The sequence below is a fragment of the Schistocerca gregaria genome, chromosome 4 (genome assembly GCF_023897955.1).
Source record: "Schistocerca gregaria isolate iqSchGreg1 chromosome 4, iqSchGreg1.2, whole genome shotgun sequence".
In the NCBI taxonomy this organism is placed as follows: domain Eukaryota; kingdom Metazoa; phylum Arthropoda; class Insecta; order Orthoptera; family Acrididae; genus Schistocerca; species Schistocerca gregaria.
Genome location: NC_064923.1, coordinates 495,626,155 through 495,647,342, shown reverse-complemented (window position 1 = coordinate 495,647,342; position 21,188 = coordinate 495,626,155). Strand labels below are relative to the sequence as shown.

Sequence of the window (21,188 nt, the reverse complement as noted above, 5' to 3'; positions counted from 1 at the left end):
GGTGACTCAACATTATCGCAGACCAAATCAAAGTATTTTATCTCTTGAATGTGATCAAGTAGTTTATAATTGTTTCCGGACCATCGTTCCTCGTACAACAGGCATTTCCTAGCCTTCTTTTACTGCGTTCAACTCATCTGTGTACAAGGAAAAATGGACCAATAAATGAAGCCATCGCTACATGCAACCTAATTACTGTCGCTACCTGATGTAAGTTAACACAGCAATGACTGAAACACAAGTACTGCACTGTTTGCTTATTCAGATTGAGTGGGACTTTGGCAGTGTGTGAAACTATTTGGCGGAAGTCAGACAACATTACACAGAGACTCGCAAAATACGCAGACAGCTAGAGATATCAAAAGGTCTACCAATATAGGCAATATAAACGTCTACCGATTACTTTTAAATGGAATGTGTAGAATGTGGACTTGGACTAGACGCTTGATATCACTACAATACGTCAACTGACTCGACAGTAACACTCGCGAAACACGGCTGCACCCTTACCTACTACTTGACCAGCATCTACCACTACTACTGTGTCAACAATTATTAATATCATTCCGAATTTCATTAACATTGTGTGAAGTACCTCACATTAAGTATTGTTTGACAAACAATCCAGGTACTGTACTATAACATAAGCTTGGATAATTTGGATTCTGAAAACAGTGCAAGACAAGGTGAGCTTTGGAAACTTCACCTAAATTTACGGTTTATTAGCTTGGTGATAAAATGAGTTTAGAAACTGTTTTTTTTTTTTGGTACAGAATGAGCCATAACACAAAAATTATATCTAAAGTTACGTCGGAAGGGGGTTGCTGCCTAGCCGTCCTATATCCGCAACTGGATGTTCGACCAGCCACTATCTAGTCATGACTGTTCATAAAAGGACATGTTGATCATTTGGGATCTATCGATGCCTCTTTGGAGATGATTTAGAAGGAAATAAACCGTAGCTACTTTGTGTATGTACGCTATCTCATCATCTGTGAATGCGAAGTTTTATCACACAAGATTCGCTATACAATCTTCCATAACAGCGATGGAACAATTCGGAAAATTAGTCGACTACACAAACAGAAACGTTAACAAACTCAACGATGGGCAGCCGAATATCAAATGCGTTTTGTTTACCGCTAAATCAGATACGACATTTTTGAAGGATATCTTACATTGCTATAGATCAACATTTGTTTTATTATCTACTCTCTTCTACAGTGCCATTTTACAACGTTTCAATCACTTTGTTTTGTTGGGCACAGCTGTTACACCACATTGATTGCAGCCATGTAAACAGTGTGTCTGCTCTTTAAACTCTGCAGAGAGCATCTTTTCGGACGGTGTCACAACTTTTGAGGCAGTGTAATAAGTGTTATTTTAAGTGAAGTGATGGGTTCTACAAAAATAAGGTACGCGTATTCCTTACAATTTTAGTATAAACTATGAAGTGTATATAGCTGTTCAACAACTCATAAAGTGGGCGCGGAGTGGAATGTAATAATAGTAGGTTACTCAATGGCGTCTGCTAGCAGACTAAAGACTTTAAACGGGGTGTGTGTTCAGTTCTTATTTTGGCTGTATCGCTGATCATGATGCAGTGAGTCAAAAGAAACAGGTATTGACCTTCGTAGATTACTTTATGAAGTACGTGAATCTATTTTAAGTGCAAGATTACATGACTGAAGCTATATTTTCATACGTACGTAACATAAACAGTACAGTCTTCTACTACTAAACGCTTCCCATAAATGTTTTCAAAATTTGTGTATGCCATATATCAGTCTAATACCTCGATAGTCGTAATTTACCTTTATTCCTGACTGTGATGCTTGTTGCATTATTGTCGGTAAGTGCTGTATTACGTGTAATTAACCGTTGAAGTAGTACACACACCAGTACCTGCTTTAGACGTTTCAAGTTTAATTACAGTTAGTTAACTATTGAAGAAAGTACACACACCGGTACCTGCTTTAGACGTTTGAAGTTTAATTATTTTGTCCTTTGTTGCCAGGATATCACTTATAGTCACGCTGGTACATAAATATTTTCTAATTAATTCGTTTTCAGGCTTAATCAGTTGTTAGATTCTGATATTTCTAAAAGTTGTAGTCGCCCAAAAAAGGGTCCGTCGTCATAGAATAGTGGTATTCTTAGATTGTGACAGTACGAGACTGCTTATTATTTGGGTTATCTTGAAATCAAGCTGGGTTCATTTTTTATCTTCGAGAAACTACAGAAATTTATAGAAAAATTGTCACAGAAACGTCCAATAAGAATGCGCCGAAAGCAATTCTGTAGGAAATTTTGTCTTAGTGCCCTAAAGTGACTGATCTTAGTACCATTAGCTCGCAAGAATTACACAGGGAAATAAACTTGTAGATGAAATATACATACGCGTATTTGGTAGTGCCCTCTATGTTTATGTATGTATTTTTATAGCAATGGTATGTCAAGAAGTCATCAGAATTGTAATTTCACGTGAAGGTTTTTGGCTCCTCTTTGGTCCTTATCTTGCTATCTTAGAATCACATCCCATTTTATTGATTTTGATATTGTTATGTACATGTTCTCAGCCTTTATTTTAAAAATAAATTTTTATGTAGCTTTGACTGGCTCATATATTTTACTTTTGTTCTGCTATTGCATCACAGAGAATAAAATTAAATATATAAAAGATCTTATGATCCCGCTGAGAAGTCAGAATCTGTTTTGTATGTTAAGAATTTTTGTTACCATGACATCTCCTCATGTTTAGAACCAAGAAAGTATTATAAAATTTTCTGTAGTTTTCTTAGAAAGGCAAAGTCTTCTATTAAATTACATGAAAAATTTTAAAATTTGAAACTTTAGGCTGTAAAGCAGACTGACAGACCATGCAAACAAAATAATAACTCTGTCATCAGGGTTACATTTATATGCAGGCAGGCCATAGGTAATGAAAAGACTAAATATTACTATTATTGAGTTCTATGTGTATTGCCATTTGTGTCTGAGGTTGAAGTTATATTCGACACATGTTTGCAATATAAAATAATTTACAAGCTAGTTAACAAATAATTGTGACTGATAGTGGTCCTTGATGCATCTGTTTATAATTATTCTATATTTTTAGCATCAGTGTGCCTTGATGTTGCTTTCCTTGTTTGAAAGGGAAAATGGGAGGAAAGAAAGAAAACAAAAAACTAGAGATTCTGTTACGTATTTCATCAAAATTTTGTATTTAGTCGAGCCCAGTGTCCTTTGTTCCCTTTTTATATTTGTCATCAGTGGATTAGATCCCTAATTTTGTCATAATAACTATTAAATGAGTAGATTTATAAGTGTGTGTGTGTGTGTGTGTGTGTGTGTGTGTAAATGCTGTAATATAAATCCACAAGTACAGGGTTCAAAAATTAGTGGGTTCTGCGATTTTTTTGTGTTTGGTAATGTGAAAAACTCAGAGTTTCTCTGGGGTTCAAAGTCCATTTTAAACTGTATGTCTCCTTATAGATGGATGGGTAAATCACTTTGAAGATTGATCCGTGACGAGTCAAGAACTGTGCTGTTCAAATTGTTAAGTGCTGTTAATCTGTCCACTATTTCATGTGTACCTTGCTTTATGTACAGAAACCTAAGTCCACTTCATCGTATGAGTAATTTCACAACGAAGATAATGCAGTGTACAGTTGTGGTCCATTACAGATTCAGTATGGAACATGAACCACTGTGCAGTTCCCCATATACACAATGATTTGAAAAATAATGAACAAGCTGCAGTATGATAACTTAATTCTGATTGGGGTATTCTGTTTGTTTGGTAGTTATATAGTGTGATTGTGAAATGCTGCAGTGCAGTTAAAAAATGTGGGATAGTGTCAGAGTATGGATACAGAGGTCTTGAATTCAGTCCCTGATCAATCCTGGAATTGATAACTGCTTTATCTTGTAACATAAAGGAACAAATATAAGAGTTTCCAACTACAGGTCTTTGTCGTTGACTCTTCTAGATCCTGTGAATAAATGGTTGGATGACCGGCTACAAATCTAAACATTTTAGGTTTAATTCCCAGCCAATCCTAAGATTTTTCTTCCGTCTGGCAATGATTTGCTTATGTGAAAAATGCTGAGTTGCATGATGATTCAGAGTCCATGCTAAACTGTAGATATCCCTGTAACTGGCAGTGTGAGTCAGATCAGTGTTTTGTGGATGACAGAAACATGCCACCTCGAACATGACCAACCTCAGTAAAGCTCTACCACATCCAAATCAACTATCAGGGCGAGGAAAGACTTACTTCCTTTTTTTAACTTGCTTGTAGCAGTCTCATCATTCATACCACATTATTTGATTCATTTCAAATGTGCATGCTTTTGACTGTAGTCATTTGGTACAGTAATGTTGGAAAATTATGCTTGACATCTTTGTGGATGTCAAATGTGTAGGCTATGTTACGCAGCATATTGCTACAACTTATCCCAATGGCTGCTGTACCGGTCTTAAGTCTGCAAAACATTAAGTAATGATAACTGAGAATTACATTGCAAGTAAATGCAGAAAATACTTACTGAAAAAAGTGTTTTGGATTTTCTTGTGTACAACATGGATAGAGTTGCTTACTTAAGAGTCTTTGAAAAGTGAGTGAGTTTGCTTGTTTACGAGCCACTGTAACAGGGATTACCGGCTCAACACTGACAAACAAATAAAAAATCACAATTGTATGTGAAACTTCATAAGTTCCAAAAATTTATTTTTAGATTAAAGAAAGATGAAGAAAAGAGAAAATATACACCTATGCTAAAGAGGAAAAAAGAGAAAAACAAGCACATGAGGATTGAATCCTGGTCAGACCACGCTAATTTCAGTCTGCGTTTTGCGTAGCATGCACCTCTCAGTGATATGAAGATTTACTACAAATGACACGTGGTTCGGATACCAAATTACACAGCAGGTCCCCATTACCTCGTTGGATTACTGGTGTAGATTAGGGGCACACAAGTTGCTGAAGTGGTGTACATTGCTCATCGGCATGTAATGTCCAATATTTCATTCAAAAGCTTAGTAAGTTATTGTCTGTTTCTGAGTGCTTGTCTTTATTTGTAACATGTGATTTATCTCTTGTATATAATTTAATTATTGTTAGCCTACAGTTTTTGGGTGTTCGGTCCTCCTCAGCGGAAAACGTTATTCACATACATTGACCCCCTCCCTGCTGAAGCTTTATTTGCTTTAGAACACTATGCTGAAAGAGTACTGTTTACAGTTTCTGTAATCTTATGTTCAGCCATCCAGATTTAGTAATCTGTAGTTTCTCTAATTCTTTAAATACAAATTTCTGTATGGCACCTTTGAAATAGATAGACTATTTCCTTCCACTGTGCTTTTTATGTCTGAGTGTGTGCTGTGTCCCTCACATCACACCAAGAACAAAGTATGTGGATTTTTAAAAAAATTGTTTTATAATTATATCACAAAAAAGGTAATTTATGAAACTTGAACTTACCAAATGTAAATGTAATTGAAAATGATCATTGCTGTATACAAGCAACACACCAACTACAGGGTAGATACTTCAGTGTGGCAGTTGGCCATAAATGTAAACAAATGAGAAAATAAACTGCCACTGGGAGAGCAGTGGTGTGGGGTGGTTGCTGATGCCCCACCTCACTCTTGCAATGCTTGCAGTCTCCACCCTGAATTTGTACTTACATGAAAGTGGAACTGACTGAAGGTCACAGGCATTGCTGATCTTTCTGAGTGTCATGGGAGCTGTACTCAAACCCCATGGTAGACCAGTACTAGTCTCTGTACTCATTTCAGATTGAGGAAAGAAAACAATAAGCAACACACAACACAAAGTGAGGGGGAATACGTGCAACATTTGGAAATGGCTGCCATGCAATTGGTGGCTGAGGTTTACGGGTTTACGGTGTTGCAAACGAGGAAGTTCAGGACCAACCTGTAGCAGCGCCGTATGCAATCATAGTTCAAAACACTCCCATCCAAAATTATCACTTCAAAGTGCCTGCTTGATACATAGATGGAAGACAGTAATAATAGTCTACAAATATAAAGCTACACAATTCAGAACAGTGCTGCAGTATCAATGCAGCTAAAGAAATAATTTCTATTAAGTTTGACTGCACTACTTGATGTGTTATAGGTAGCAAATATATCATCATCATGATCGTAGTCCACTGCCTGCTATATAGAGGCCTCCTTTAGACTACTACTTGTGTAACAATTCTCAGGTAGCATATATGCACCCATAAATTAAATTCATTGAAAAGAAATTAATGGCATTGATGATTTAATCAGTGAAACACAATTTCATGAAATGAAAGTTGCTCTAGTCATAAATACTGAACTTGCAATGTTACAGGTTGAGTAAAAATCTGTACCTTATCTGGGTTTGAATCCCAGTCTGCTATGAATTTCATTTATCAGCGAATGTGCATCCATGTTGCTGCTGCAAGTTTTGTAATTTTATCTCCCATCTTCCATTAGGTTGTTGCCTTGGTCTTTTCGTAATACCATGGAACCCAGAAAAGAACTTCTTTGAACATATACAATTCATTCACGTTCCTTCTTATCACGTCCATCTTGCCAACATTATAATTACAGTTACGCTATCCGTCCAGATAGCCACACACGTTCAATCCCCCTATGCATTCCATCCTTAATTTGAATCCGCACAGTACATCAATGATGGGCCTGTGTGTCGGCCAGCTTGGATGTGATTTTTGGATGGCATTCCACATCCCAGAAGGTGAATACTGGGGTAGTACCCATGTCCTTCTACACAAACATTTAGAACACTTCCTTGCACTTGCACATAGAATTTAATTTAGACACAGGTAAATGGCTATCATTGATCCTGTCCTGGGAAATGAATAAGGGACTGGTGGCCGTTGGTAGATATTCTCCTTAAACCCATAATCAGCAGCTGTAGCAGTCTGTCTGTGATCTTTTTTTTATTTTTATTTTTTTTCCTTTCTCTGCAAGTAACTCAATAACATGTAATTTTGCAATGGTCATGGGGAAACCCTTAGTTTTTCCATGGATGTTGTGTTAAAGTGTGTGTCTCACTGTTATAAATGAAAACTGTTAATCCATACTGGCTTTAAACTTTCAATTTCAGACAAATTGCAAGTTTACTGTAGAAAATACTATGAGGTGCATTCAAGTTCTAAGGCCTCCGATTTTTTTTCTAATGAACTACTCATGTGAAATCGATGAAACTGGCGTTACTTCTCTACGTAATCTCCCTGCAGACGTACACATTTTTCACAACGCTGATGCCATGATTCCATGGCAGCAGCAAAGGCTTCTATAGGAGTCTGTTTTGACCACTGGAAAATCGCTGAGGCAATAGCAGCACGGCTGGTGAATGTGCGGCCACGGAGAGTGTCTTTCATTGTTGGAAAAAGCCAAAAGTCGCTAGTAGCCAGGTCAGGTGAGTAGGGAGCATCAGGAATCACTTCAAAGTTGTTATCACGAAGAAACTGTTGCGTAACGCTAGCTCGATGTGCGGGTGCGTTGTCTTGGTGAAACAGCACACGCGCAGCCCTTCAGACATTTTTGTTGCAGTGGAGGAAGGAATTTGTTCTTCAAAACATTTTCGTAGGATGCACCTGTTGCCATAGTGCCCTTTGGAACGCAATGGGTAAGTATTACTCCCTCGCTGTCCCAGAACATGGACACCATCATTTTTTCAGCACTGGCTGTTACCTGGAATTTGTTTTGGTGGCGGTGAATCTGTGTGCTTCCATGGAGCTGACTGGCGCTTTGTTTCTGGATTGAAAAATGGCATCCACGTCTCATCCATTGTCACAACTGATGAAAAGAAAGTCCCATTCATGCTGTCATTGCGCGTCAACAGGCTTGGCAACATGCCACACGGGCAGCCATCTGGTTGTCTGCCAGCATTCGTGGCACCCACCTGGCTGGCACTTTTCGCATTTTCAGGTCGTCATGCAGGATTGTGTGCACAGAACCCACAGAAATGCCAACTCTGGAGGCGATCTGTTCAACAGTCATTCGGCGATCACCCAAAACAATTCTCTCCACTTTCTCAATCATGTCGTCAGACCGGATTGTGCGAGCCCGAGGTTGTTTTGGTTTGTTGTCACACGATGTTCTGCCTTCATTAAACTGTCGCACCCATGAAAGCACTTTCGACACATCCATAACTCCATCACCACATGTCTCCTTCAACTGTCAATGAATTTCAATTGGTTTCACACCATGCAAATTCAGAAAACGAATGATTGCACGCTGTTCATGTAAGGAAAACATTGCCATTTTAAGTATTTAAAACAGTTCTCATTCTCGCCGCTGGTGGTAAAATTCCATCTGCCGTACGATGCTGCCATCTCTGGGACGTATTGACAATGAAGACGGCCTCATTTTAAAACAATGCACATGTTTCTATCTCTTTCCAGTCGGAGGCCTTAGAATTTGAATGCACCTCGTATTTAGCTTACCAAAAGCACTCCAGGAAATTTTTCTTTTATGTGTAATTATTTTACTGTTAGTCTGGCAGTTTTTTTGAGCTGCCCAAAATACAAAGTCATCAATTAGTTGTGATTTAATTGTTGACTTTTCTTTCTGATATGTTGGCTCTTCATTATTTTAGTTTCATTATAATTTAAATTTTTCCATTTGTTGAAGTTTACCTGTGTTAAAAGGCAAACAGCACACTAGAAGAATCAGTTCCTTGTTTCTCCAGGGCTTTTGTTCCTACTGAGTTGGACACTTCCTGAAAATCCGTGAATCTAAGGCAAAGTTGTAACCCCTGCTCGTTATGCTATTGAACTATAATTTCATTCGTTAGTTGCAAATGATTCAGTGAGTTTTATCCACATATAAAACTTTCTTAATAATTTGCCTGATTAAAATCCAGCTTTTTTCTGTGTGCTTGATGATAATTTTACTGAATTCCTTGTGCATTACGGAGCAGATGACAGTGGGGCTTTTACTTTTTATTCTTGCCTGTCTCCTTTTCAGTGAAGAATTCCATTTACAGTACTGGTCCAGTTTTGAGGAATAACTTCTTCCGCAGACACTTTGTAAATTATTTTGCAAGTTCCTTCCACTGGTTAACATTTTTCCTCCACTGTTAACTGTTTTTGTGGAAACACATCATCTCTAGCCACCGTTCCTGTTTTAATACCGTAGCACACATTGTACATATCATGTGTCATTACTTCCAAAGTGCTATTACTTTCATCATCGTCTGTCTTTGTTGATGATTCATGTTGTCAACATTACAAGCATTTGATGGAGCTCCATTTGATATTTTCTTATCTTTTGTTTGTTTTCTGCTTAGATATTTTTTTGCGTTTTCTGCTTAGATATTTTTTTGCGTTTTCGAAAAGTATCTTTGTTAATTAATTGCCTATGCCTGTATAATTGCAGTTTCCTGAGGTGCTGAATTTGGTAATTAGCTCCATCTTGTACACCTTACTGTTCTTAAAGACCTTATGATAATCTACATTTATGATTTATTGCCTGATGAATTTGTTTGTTTGTAGCACTGTATTTACCTAACTTTGTGATATATAATCACTTTAAATTGTGAAGTGGTTTTGATAAGTTAAACATCTATACAGACCTATACAGTAGGGCTGGTATATTTTGCATCCTAAAATACAAGCAAATCACAACTAACGTAACACTTAATATTAACACACTAAAATAGCTGTTGTCTTGATAATATCACATATATAATATATATTGAGATCAAGACATGATGAATTTTCTTACGCCGCTTATATCATCCCATTATTATGAATTAAAAATTACTGGATACTGAGCCTAAAGAAACACAAACAATTTCTAGGTCATCTGAACCAGCCAGTACCATCCGGTGGTGGCTTTGTTCCATAACACAGTGATGATGTGGCATATGATGACATACATGTGCATATAGACAGAGTACAGAACACTGGTGATATGATCAGCAATGTAACCCAAGATCTAGATTGGGCCATAAGGTGTCAGTTGTTTGTGAGTTGGCCAAGGGTTATTAAATGCTTCCGTCAGTCCTCATTATCTATATAGGTGCTCATCGTACTGTAAACTTAATTTCTTGAATAAGGTACTTACCTTCTGTCAGTGGAGAGTTACGGGAAGTGATTATAAAGCTTCCTTCTGCAAACCAAGGATTCAGTTTAAACAAATTTTTGTGAATTACAAACTACTGTAGCATAACTTGAAAAGATTTCGAGATGAACCCTACACCATTCTTACACCTCTATGATGCAACATTTTTGGGATAATTATTGGAGAAGCAAATGTTAAGTTTATGGAAATCTTTAGTAAGCTGGATCTGTGGATATTCACAACAGCCAGCTAATGGTGTAAAATATTTCATTACACTGCAGAAAACAGTAGTACCTTCAGCAAGCAACATGATTTTGGGTGAACAGCTAACAGGTACAGGGTGATTCAAAATGAATGAAACAAAAAGGAAGTATTCATGTGACTGCAGTAATGCTTTTATTTCAGGAATACACATATAGACTGAAAGGTTAACTCTCTGTTCCTAAGGTCATCTATAGCTGTTTGATTTAGGCTCCTTTTGTGACATGGCAGATGTCTATCCAGTACTGCATTTCTTGCAAGATGCATTCAGATTCTGTGGAGTTAACCACGCCGACTATCCGACGCCTTAACTGCAGTAACTCCTGTGGAAGTGGGTGAATGCAAACCATCTCTTTCACACTTTCTCAAAAGAAAAAGACCCAGGTTTGTGTACAGTCAGGTGACCGGTGGGGCCACAACGTGAATACCCATCATTTGATCCAGCATGACTGATACAACGCTGTTAAAGATATTCATTGAGAGGTAACTACTTACGAGGTTATGCCAGTGTGGAAGATATCTGTCCTGCTGTAAAATGAAGTCTGCTACTTCTTCTGTCAATTGAAGCAACAACCAGAGAGAAAGCATATTGAGGAAGGTTATGCTATTAACTGTGGGAACTGTGAAGAAAAAAGGACAAAATACAGTGTGGTTGGTTATGGTGTAGAAAAGTTAAGTCTCGGAGAATCACATTCATTTTCCCGAGAGGTGTACTGGTTTTGTGTACCGCGTATTCTTGTGTTATGCTTCTAACTTTGCCGCTTTAGTGAAATGTGGCTTTGTCAGAGAAAATAAGCCTCTCAGTGAAACCATCCATCTACATCTGTGCTGCAAGACCAGTGCATAATTCTCTCTCTTTTGGTTTATTGTCTTGTTTTAGCACCTATAACTTGTGAATTCTGTGAGCAGATTGTTGAAGCTTGCACAATACACACCGCACTGTTGATTGCAACACATTTACTTCTGTGATGGTACGATGCATGGATTTTCTGGGACTTCTTTCGTAGACTGTACAAATGTTTTCACAACTTCATTTGGGACTAGTGGTTGTACTGTGGTTTTCTTCTTGCATATGCATCCTGTCTCCTCTCATTATTTAGCAGTGTTGTGATAGTGTGGTGCCACGTAAACCAACATAGTCCAAAAACGTCTATTGATGATGTTTGTGCATCTTTTGTGACATTGTACGCCTTTTCTATCATAGATGCCACTGTTTTGACCAATAACACCAGCAATGGACAACAGCAGCAGTTTTACATGTTTGATTGTTGTAAATTGTGAAAGTTAATCTTTCAGTCTATACACGTATTTCAGGAATAAAGTCATTACTGTACTCACAGGAATACTTTCTTTTTGTCACATTCAATTGGAATCATCCTGTACGTATGTTATTTCTGAAACGGGAAACAGCAAAGAAGAGCCCTGCTGTATAATCCATGTGTCATAATTTCCGTAGTATACAAATAAGCTCCACAATGTCTGTTAGGTTACGGGTAGATATGATGTTGACTATGCTTTTTGTATTCTTGGACTGGCTGTCACGTCAGGTATTATTATTATTATTATTATTATTATTATTATTATTATTATTGTTATTGTTACTAGTATTACTATTACTGATGTTATATTTTATCACATACTCATTATTAACAAATTAAAGGTCTAAATTCCTGTTACACTTCTATGATTTTCCACTTTACTATTATGTTTTTTTCTTATTATTATAACTTGCAAAATTGCATGTGCTGTTCTTTTCATCCCATAATAATGTGCTTTACTTCCAGTAGTTGCGTATCCATATACCTCTCTCTACAGTAGTTCCACTGATAAATAGTCAGTGACAGATGATTATCACATGACCCACATGTCTGCCTTTTCTTTTTCTTCTAATAACTTCATCTGTACCACCACATTTCAAATTATTCTAGTTTCTCTGTTCCAGTTTTCCCCATTACCAGCATCCCCATTCATACAGGACTGTCTTCAAAATGCATTGTTTCTGAAATAAACAAATAGTTTCTATTCTTGAATTATATTTATTGCTTGTGTCAGATTATTAAATCGGATAAATATCCAGGAAAGAGTGATAAACTTTTTTAGACCACACCAGTGTTGGTAAGCATAATTCTTGTAGTGAATTTGGAATTGTTATAGAATAGCAGAATTTTAAGTGTTGAATGTAATCTGTGGCTTACAACACAGGAAAAAAGTAGTAGTTACTACTGTTGTTAATCATTTTCATTTGAAGTGATTTCTGACCAGAACAGAAATGGGTGTAGTTCATGTGGACTCTGCACTTATCTTCAGGAACATTTATTTCTGGGTTAATCAGTTTTGATATTGTCACAGATGATGAAGCAAATGCCACCTTTTCTTCTTTTTATGACTTTGATCTGTCACCACCACACACCCTACACCAAGCACCCATCAAAATCACGTGTAAAGGCTTCCATTAGTTCATTAAAAAATGGGAATAAGTTTCTGTCAGGTGGAGTGTTTTCCGTCCACTCTTGATACGAAAGTGTAAACCACACAGAGCAAAAGTCATTGTTAACTGTGCACTGAGCATATATCAGCAGTGTAAACCATTCAGTCCAAAAACAGAGCAGCATTGTTGTAGGTGTAGTGATATGGTGATAGGCTAAGCACTACTTGTGGTAGGTAACAAGTGCCGAGGCTCTCGGCTTGCAGGCTTATATCCATGTTAGTGGACGTGTGCTGCACTGACCTCATCCTCCGCATCCGAGTGGGAAGACTCGTGTTAGTGACTTGCAGCATCTCCGATGCTTGCTGAAGACAGGGATACTAAATCCCTCCCCTTTAATTTGCATGTGAGGGTTACAACAGCCATATTTATGCAGTTTTCTGTCAGGGAACAGGGAAGTGTAGCTTAGCTGATGCTGGTGATTGTGTTTCAACGCTATGTTGCTGTATCAGTACTGGTGCGTAATGGTAAGTCATGACACTAACACTACTAACAATGCAAATCCTGCAGCACACAGTCTGAACACCATCATTTATAAGTTGGGTACCTGCACGGTAAATAGTTTCTTATCTACACTGGCTCATGTAGAGAGAGTATGGTAATAACCACTCTGGTCAGGAAACTTCTTCAAACTGTAAATTATTGCTAAAGCACTTCTCTTCCCCTTCCCCTGCCCCCCGACTCTCCAGACACTGCCATCGATGTTTTAGAGCCTTAGGTAATCGCTTTTTTGGATCCATCTGACATTTGATGTGACTGAAGCACCTCAATCCCATATTGTGATACATCCAATGCAAGCATCAACCATGAGCCCACCGTATACAATATCGGGCATTATGCTAATTTCAGACAATCTTTAAGGCATTGAAAAGTCTGCTGATTCCCTCCCCCCCCCCCCCTCCCCCCTCAACCTGATTCAACGAGTGTGTGGTTTGTGCTGCTTGCAGTATAAGCTGACAACAGTTGTTCGAAGTTAATTATCATGTTGACGCCATGTGTGGGTGTGATATCTTTACTGCTGAAATATTTAACACTGAGGGCAAAAATGCTGCAGTTGTGTTACTGACAACATAAGCCATTTTCCAAGAGCTTTGTGAGGAGATTAAAGGTTCCTAAGGTGTTTTGGTTGTGTCACCCCCATTACTGCATGACAGTGTGTAATGCACTGCAGACCTCCACAAATCAATTGCTCCAAGTATTTCTGAAATAGGACTGGGGCGTTAGCAGCCCCAAAAAGTAAGTGATTGTACTGGGACGTATTAAATGATGTATTTAAGAGCAGTAAATGTTTTGATTCACTATCTTACAGAGGTTGCAGATATGCATTTTTAAATCAATTTTTGAATAATATTGGTTTCCAACCAATTTTTTTTTTAATATATCCTTTTGACACGGTATAGAATAGAGATAAATGTGCGATTGAATGTTGATAATTGCTTTAAAATTGTCACATACGTTTATAGACTCATTAGACTTTTTAGTGACAACCATTGTTTCCACCAATTGAGTAACTAATATGGGGAAACAGCATCTGGTTCCTAGAGATTTAGGAGTCCAACCTAAACAGCATTTCTAACTGCTAGTAGTAGAGAGCAAGCTCTTTAAAATTTTGGTACTTTCAAAGGTGTCTTAGATATGTGAGCAGTAAAGTTTTGTACACAACAAAGGACTGCTTCAAAAATCTCATTCTATGTAGCAGAGAGAGAATCAATATTGCTACATGGCACTGTTTCAGATTCTAAGTTGAAATGGTCTACTATTTTTGAACCAAATGGTGTAATAGTGTGCAAGCTGAAAATGTTAAGAATGTTAGGCAAGTCTAAAACTATGAATTTTATTACACATTTGACGTTTATTGTACTTACCTGTAGGTGACAATTTTCCATAGATAGGAACTGCCCGTTGGCGATACGACATGACGTGCTGCTGAGCCCTTTGCAGCAGTGATGAGTCAAGCTGAACTGCCAATATGTCTCTTCATTTATCAGTGACATGGCAGCTCCATTTTCTGAGAGCAGCGCAGACAGCTGTTTCTTGTATAACATTGGGTGCAGTCCAGGCATGACTGTAGCTTCACTGTTCTACATGCTTCAGCATTGAGGCGAAAGGACATTTTTTTTCTGCCCATTGAGTATTAAGAAAAGGTATACTGAACACTGAGGGGGATCGTTACGATCAGTATACTTAACTCTCTCTTGGGATGTCAGTGATTTGGACAACCATTAACTCTGACGAGTCAGAATAATCAGTTGGCTGCCGCTCACATCAGTGACTGACTACTTTTGATATTTGAATTTCATTAGTCGCTGGGCTGTGAAATATATACTTCAGGAGCTATGAACACCTAGTCGTCTTCTCTACTGTGAAATAATCCTCTTCTACTAAAGAAATGCTTACAGCTCTAAGATCTGCATTGTATTTAGAGCCCTTATTTACTATAAACTTTTTCTTGTTTTGGTCCATACTATCATCTCTCAAAATATGAAAAGCAAAGAGCTTGTAGTAGAAGAGATTTGTTTTAAAGTCAGAAAGATTGTAGCTTTTAAGATATGCAATTTAGTGCCCACGTTGACTGGACTTTTTTTGTTTCAAATGATCATTCCTGTCATATTCCTGAATATTGACCGTTCCTCCTGGGACATCCTGTAGAGAACCATAAATGCTCCTTATTGTGTTTTATTAGTGGATTATTCGAAACAAGATTTGATTGCAAAATTAGCAACAGTGACTTACAAGAAAGTACTTGTTTTGCTTGTTTTCCAGATGACACTGCAGCTAATGCAGTGGCAAAAAATAAATATGCCAGGATATTAATTTGTCCTCCTTCACTTTGTGTTCCTGGTTTCTCTCTGTGATATCTTTTTGGTTCTTAGTTTTTAAGATTTTTCTTTGTGAGATGAAGTTTTGTTAAGTGAACAGGTGTTCACCACAAAATTAATAATCTTCCACAGATTGACTAGCCAGCTTCTCTGATGGGGTGAAAAATTGGAATGTTGCTGGGTTAATTGTATAGCTTTCAACGGAGTCTTTGTAGGGGGAAATAAACCTTAGTTGCTTTTATTCAAAACTTTATCAGTAGGCCTATATCCTTATATACTCTTTCTGCTGTTTGTTTTTCCTAGATGCACAAACTTTATTCACTTTGCTATATTGAACTTCTTCCAGTTTTGCTGTCCATCCAGTTGTCATTTTAAGTTTTATTGGTGTTTATTAGTTTTGTGTATGTAAGATGGCTGATCTGTGCCATAACAGCCTGTCCACCACAATCGATAATTTTTCTGAGTCTCTCTTAGCTTTAGCCAGAAGAATATGAACATTTTAATTTACTTATGTTAAGATATCTTCAATGCCTTATTATCCTGAAAGTTGCTCTAATCAGTGATGAACTTAATCTCATCTTACACCCTTTTGACATGAACATGTGTTTCTTGATTTTTCTGCATTATTTGTTTCCGTTTTGGTATTGTAATTGCACCATAAGTTATGCCCCTCAACTTTTGCTTTTCTTTCTTACTCATACTCATTATTCCAACTCATGTTACTCAAGAATTTTATATGTGAACAAATGGCATTAAGAAATGATTGTTGAGTAGAGGTTAGATGGAGAAGATTAGAATATGTTTGAGTTAGGTGCATAGCATTAGTAATGTGTTTTAAAAACCTGTATAGACTTGTTTCTGCCTGTGTTTGTCCACTTCAGTTTTTTATTCTGTTTTAGGTTTTGACATTCTTTAACAATTTCCTTGTTTTCTCTTTATATGAACTTTTTTGCTAGTTACAAATCTGTTACATTAATTGTTTTGATTAATATAAGCTTTTCTTTTTTAGGCTGCTTGGACTAGAGCTCCAGAACATCTTCACACAAAGATGTGATGGTTGCTGAATGCTTTTGCATAACATTATTGAGAAATGTTGTTGTCTAATGAAAAACCAGAGTTCTCAAACTCTGGTGAAACCAGCTCATCAGTGGATGAACAGTTACTAGAGAATGTCAGGCCTAACCTCATAAGTATAACTTCATCTGGTTCCTATTCAAGTAATCTTTTTTCTGATATGGGAAATCACAATGCTGATCATTCTCCAACAGATCTACAAAATATGGTGGAATTACAAAGTCTGGACAGCCATGTAATTTCTCTTAAGGATGTAGAAACTTCCTTAGATTCTTTTACTGTTATATTGGAGGAACCAATAAAATCTTCACAGAATAGTTTAAATGGCAATGCAACCAATTCAAACATTTTGCAAAGTGGAGAGGGCTCTCACATTTGTGCATCTCCAAGTAGACAAAGGAAACACTCTGTCAATACTCCAGATCTTCTAGAAAACTGTTCACAAATATCAGCTGAACAAAGCAATGGTGGAAAAACTCGTGCTGAAACATTTAGATATCTGAAACGAAACTGGTCATCAGTTCAAGATTTATCAACTCTGCCTTTTTATTCGCAAAAAAATGAACCCGAATTCACATATTTAATACATAACCCGTGCCAGTCATCTACAACAATTTCATCAGTTCAGAAGTCTAAAGATTCTGGCTTGCCACGCTCCCTGAGTTGTCTTAGTCTGGGGAGTGGTGTCAAACCGTATGATCATGTTCAGAGCAAAGTAAGAGAGTACATCAGTCAGATAAAGAAAACTGAATCAGAAAGAAAGAAAAATATAGAAATCTCTTGCAGCAAGAGGGAAGATGGGAAATCTTTCCACAGTTCTATTCAGCAGGAACCTGAAGAGGATTTGCGGCATATCATTTGCAAATTACAAGAAGAACTAAATGATAAAAATAACATAATATCACAAATACAAGAAAACTATGATGCATTGCTAATGAAGTATGCGGATGCAGAAAATAGAATTGACAGGTTAAGATTTAAGGTAATTGATTCATCTGTCGAAGAAATAAGATCCCATAGAACACAAGATGATTTCAGTATATGGAACAATGAACATAGCAAAAGCTCTTTAGTAAATCAGTCGTATTCTGAAAGAGCTGGTTTTCTTGATCGTAATTTACATTTGAGGCGAAATCTCTTCCAACGTTCATTTCTTTCAGGCAGTAGTAGTCTGCCTTCTGCTGCCAACATGAGACCAAACGGCCAAGAGAACTTTCTCAGAAACCTTAGTAATGATGCCAATTTCACACCTGAACTTAAGACGTCATCAGATTTCCTTGCAGTAAATAGAAGACTGCAGGAGGACATAGCTTTGCCATTTTTGGCCATTAGTACTCCCAATCATAGTTTCAGCAAGCCAGAATCCTCAGCTGAATTTCAACAATTGTGTTTGAGAGAAAGTGTTACAGAACTTGAAAACACGGAGGACAAAGCGTCAGTAAACTGTACGGAAGATTATGTCGTGAGAAGAGAAGAAGAAAATCTTTTGTCTGAAGACATTTTGCTGAACTCTCACATCCCACATAACTTGTCTTTGGGAGAGACTAAGAATATAGTCAGGAGTGGTGACCAAGAGACAATTGCAAACATCTGCAGTGTTGTTTCTGACGGATTGAGGGAAACAAAGTCATTTTTCTCAAAAGATTTTTCTGATAGTGAGGAACGCAAAGCAAGTTCCTCAGAGAACTCAATTTTAAAGGTATGTCATACAAGTCTTCTCACTGTAGACAGTTAATTGTAAACATTGTCATATATGAAGTGTGTTTAGGAAACTGAACTTCATTCATGTAACTTCACTGACTTATAACGCGATCATTTTCCTCTTTACATGCTAGTGTCCTGCAGGGTCTGCACACAGTTCCAAACTAGTTTTCTGTCCTGTGTAATGGTGCATATTTGGTGTAAGCATTTGTGCTTATTTTTTTCTGTTGTCTCAGAGTATTTTCTTATGGTGGTTATTCAAATGAGGATGTTAAGGAACTGTGCCTGTGCGAAGTCCAACAGATAGGGATTGGGACAAAAAATTATAAAATAACAATACATGTGCAACAGCATTATTGTGATAACATCATTCAGGAATATTTTTTAATATGGTTCCATTTTTCCTACTGTCTTCTGTCAAACTGCACATTTTACCTAAATAAAACTTATTTGTGTAATTTGTCATTGATGGACGTATTAAAGTTGAAAAACATCACTGCCGCAAAACATGTGACTTGTGATGGCTATGCTTGTATTCATAAGACGTACGGCAATGGATCCAAAGTAACTCATTTTATGCTGCTCATCTGACAGTGGTGGCATAAATTTTGCATCAAGCTGGTACACTTTGAGATTTTTATCAAAATCGAATGAGCAGGTAACTTAAAAGTTTTGTACAGGAAAGTACACATTCTCTTAACACACTTGGTACCAGGTGACATTGATAGGTACCCAAGTTTCAGCTCATCTTACATAGAAAAACTGCTTTTGAACAGTTAATGTGTGCCTTAACACCGTGTCCAACTCACACCTCTCTCTGTGGGCTGACTACAACTTATTGTAAGGCTTTATGAGACTCTCTATTAATTTGACACAATACTTCACAAAAAATCATCATCATCATCATCATCTTCTTCTTCTTCTTCTTCTTCCAGGTTCACTGCAGCAGGCTTTCCTTGCTGGACCTGTCTCATCAAGTCGCATTACATGTCCAGTCCATCTCAGTCTACCAGCTTTATGAACTTTACCATATCATTCTTATAGCAGTCATGAAGTTCGTCATTCCTGCACCTTCTCTAGGTCCCATTTTCATATACAGGTCCAAAAATCCTCCTCAATGTATTTCTTTCATGTGATCCCAGTTTCTTTTCACCCTGCTTCGTAATTATCCATGTTTCTGAGCCATAAGTAAGTACTTGGTGCATCAGTGTTTCATAAAGTTGGCACTTAGTCCCTCATGATATAAGCTTGGATTTAAAATGTCACAACGTTCCAAAGTAGCATTGGTTAGAAGAACTTATGTGAAGCATAATTTCAGAAGCGCACCACTCGCTCAGATGTCATTCCATCAAGGGTTGTTGTGGGCTGAAAGGGTTGGTTAGTGCCATTATACATATATTTCGTCTTTCCTTCATTAATTCTCAGGCCCATCTTCTCTTCACTCAGTTTTAGAGCTGAAAATGCACTTTTTAGATCTCTAAGTGTTCTGCTCGTTAAATTAAAGTCATCTGTATATCACAGTAATTGTACAGACTTATAGTAGATAGTTCCTCTTGACTGAATACGTGATTTGCGTACCACTTTTTCAAACACCAGGTTGAAAAGTAGGCAGGAAAGCCCATCTCCTTGCCTTAGCACAGTTTAAGTGGGAAACTGAGGTAGTAGCCTTGACTGCACTCGCACGGTACACTGGGGATACTTTAGGGTGACCCCTATTAAATGCACCAATTTTCCAGGCACTCGAAATTCCCACATTGCCTCATAAAGTTTGGCCTGGTTTATTGTCTCATATGCAGATCTAAAGTCAGTGAAAAGATGGTGCACACCAACATTGAATTCATTGGTCTTTTCTACTATTTGTCGGAGAGTAAATACCTGGTTTACAGTTGACTTTCCTGGTCTGAATCTGCATTGATAGCTTCCAATGATATCTTCTGTTTTAGATGGAAAGTCTGCTAAACAGGATATTTGAGAGTACTTTATATATATAATATTTAAAAGTGTTATGTGTCTGTAGTTGCTGCATTCAAATAGATCTCCTTTCTTATCCCTACATTCCATTCTTCTGGTAACTCTTCCTTTTCCCAGATGAGGCACACAGTCTTGTAGATCCCAGAATTTAGCTCAACTCCTCCAGCTTTCAATAGTTCAAATGTTATGTAGTCAGTCCCTGGTGCTTTATTGTTCTTCAGTTAGGCAAATGCTTTGTTCACTTCTCCTTGAGAAGGGGGAGGTACTATGGCATCATCTTCTAGAGCAACTGGGATATCTTCTACTTCTACACAGGTTGATGTGTGGTTTAAATGCTCTTCTCTCACTATTAATTTTCTGATAAAATTTTCTAACATCATTTATTTTTACGATTGTCTCCAGTTCTTCAATTTGCTTTCTTTCCCATTCCCTTTTCTTTCTCTGATGCAGTTTCTTCTCTTTACTTTTATCTTGATAATTTATTACGCTTTTTCCTGTATGCCAGGTTTTTCTCCTGACTTATTCTCTTACACTCTTCATCAAACCAGGAATTCCTCGGTTGTTTTCCTTCTTTCCCTGGCAGGTCTTCTGCTGCTTTAATGACTGCATCCCTGCAGTTGTTTCATTCCTAATCCAGGTTACCACTTACACTTGCGGCGTATAACGCAAGATTCTCAGCAACCTTCTCAGAGTATGTTGTAGAGATGTCTTCATTTTTTAACTTCGATACCAGATACTTACTTTGAAGTGTTCCTTTGACTTTTCTTGTATTGGATATTCGAGCTCT

The 21,188-nt window shown here is 37.5% G+C and overlaps 1 protein-coding gene across 6 annotated transcripts in view; it reads left to right on the top strand.

The window, feature by feature from the left end:
* Positions 1 to 488: 488 nt before the first annotated feature.
* LOC126365806 (uncharacterized) overlaps positions 489 to 21,188 on the top strand; it is a 37,840-nt gene continuing 17,140 nt past the window's right edge. The window contains exons 1-2 of one of the 6 annotated variants that reach the window (XM_050008395.1): positions 489 to 628; positions 16,665 to 18,428. In XM_050008395.1, coding sequence (XP_049864352.1) covers positions 16,746 to 18,428 — 1,683 coding nt within the window. In that variant the 5' untranslated portion in view covers positions 489 to 628; positions 16,665 to 16,745. Of the gene's footprint in view, positions 687 to 933; positions 1,706 to 1,841; positions 2,939 to 16,664; positions 18,429 to 21,188 lie in introns of those variants that run through there. The other 5 variants (XM_050008393.1, XM_050008392.1, XM_050008390.1 and 2 more) reach the window with 5 other exon arrangements.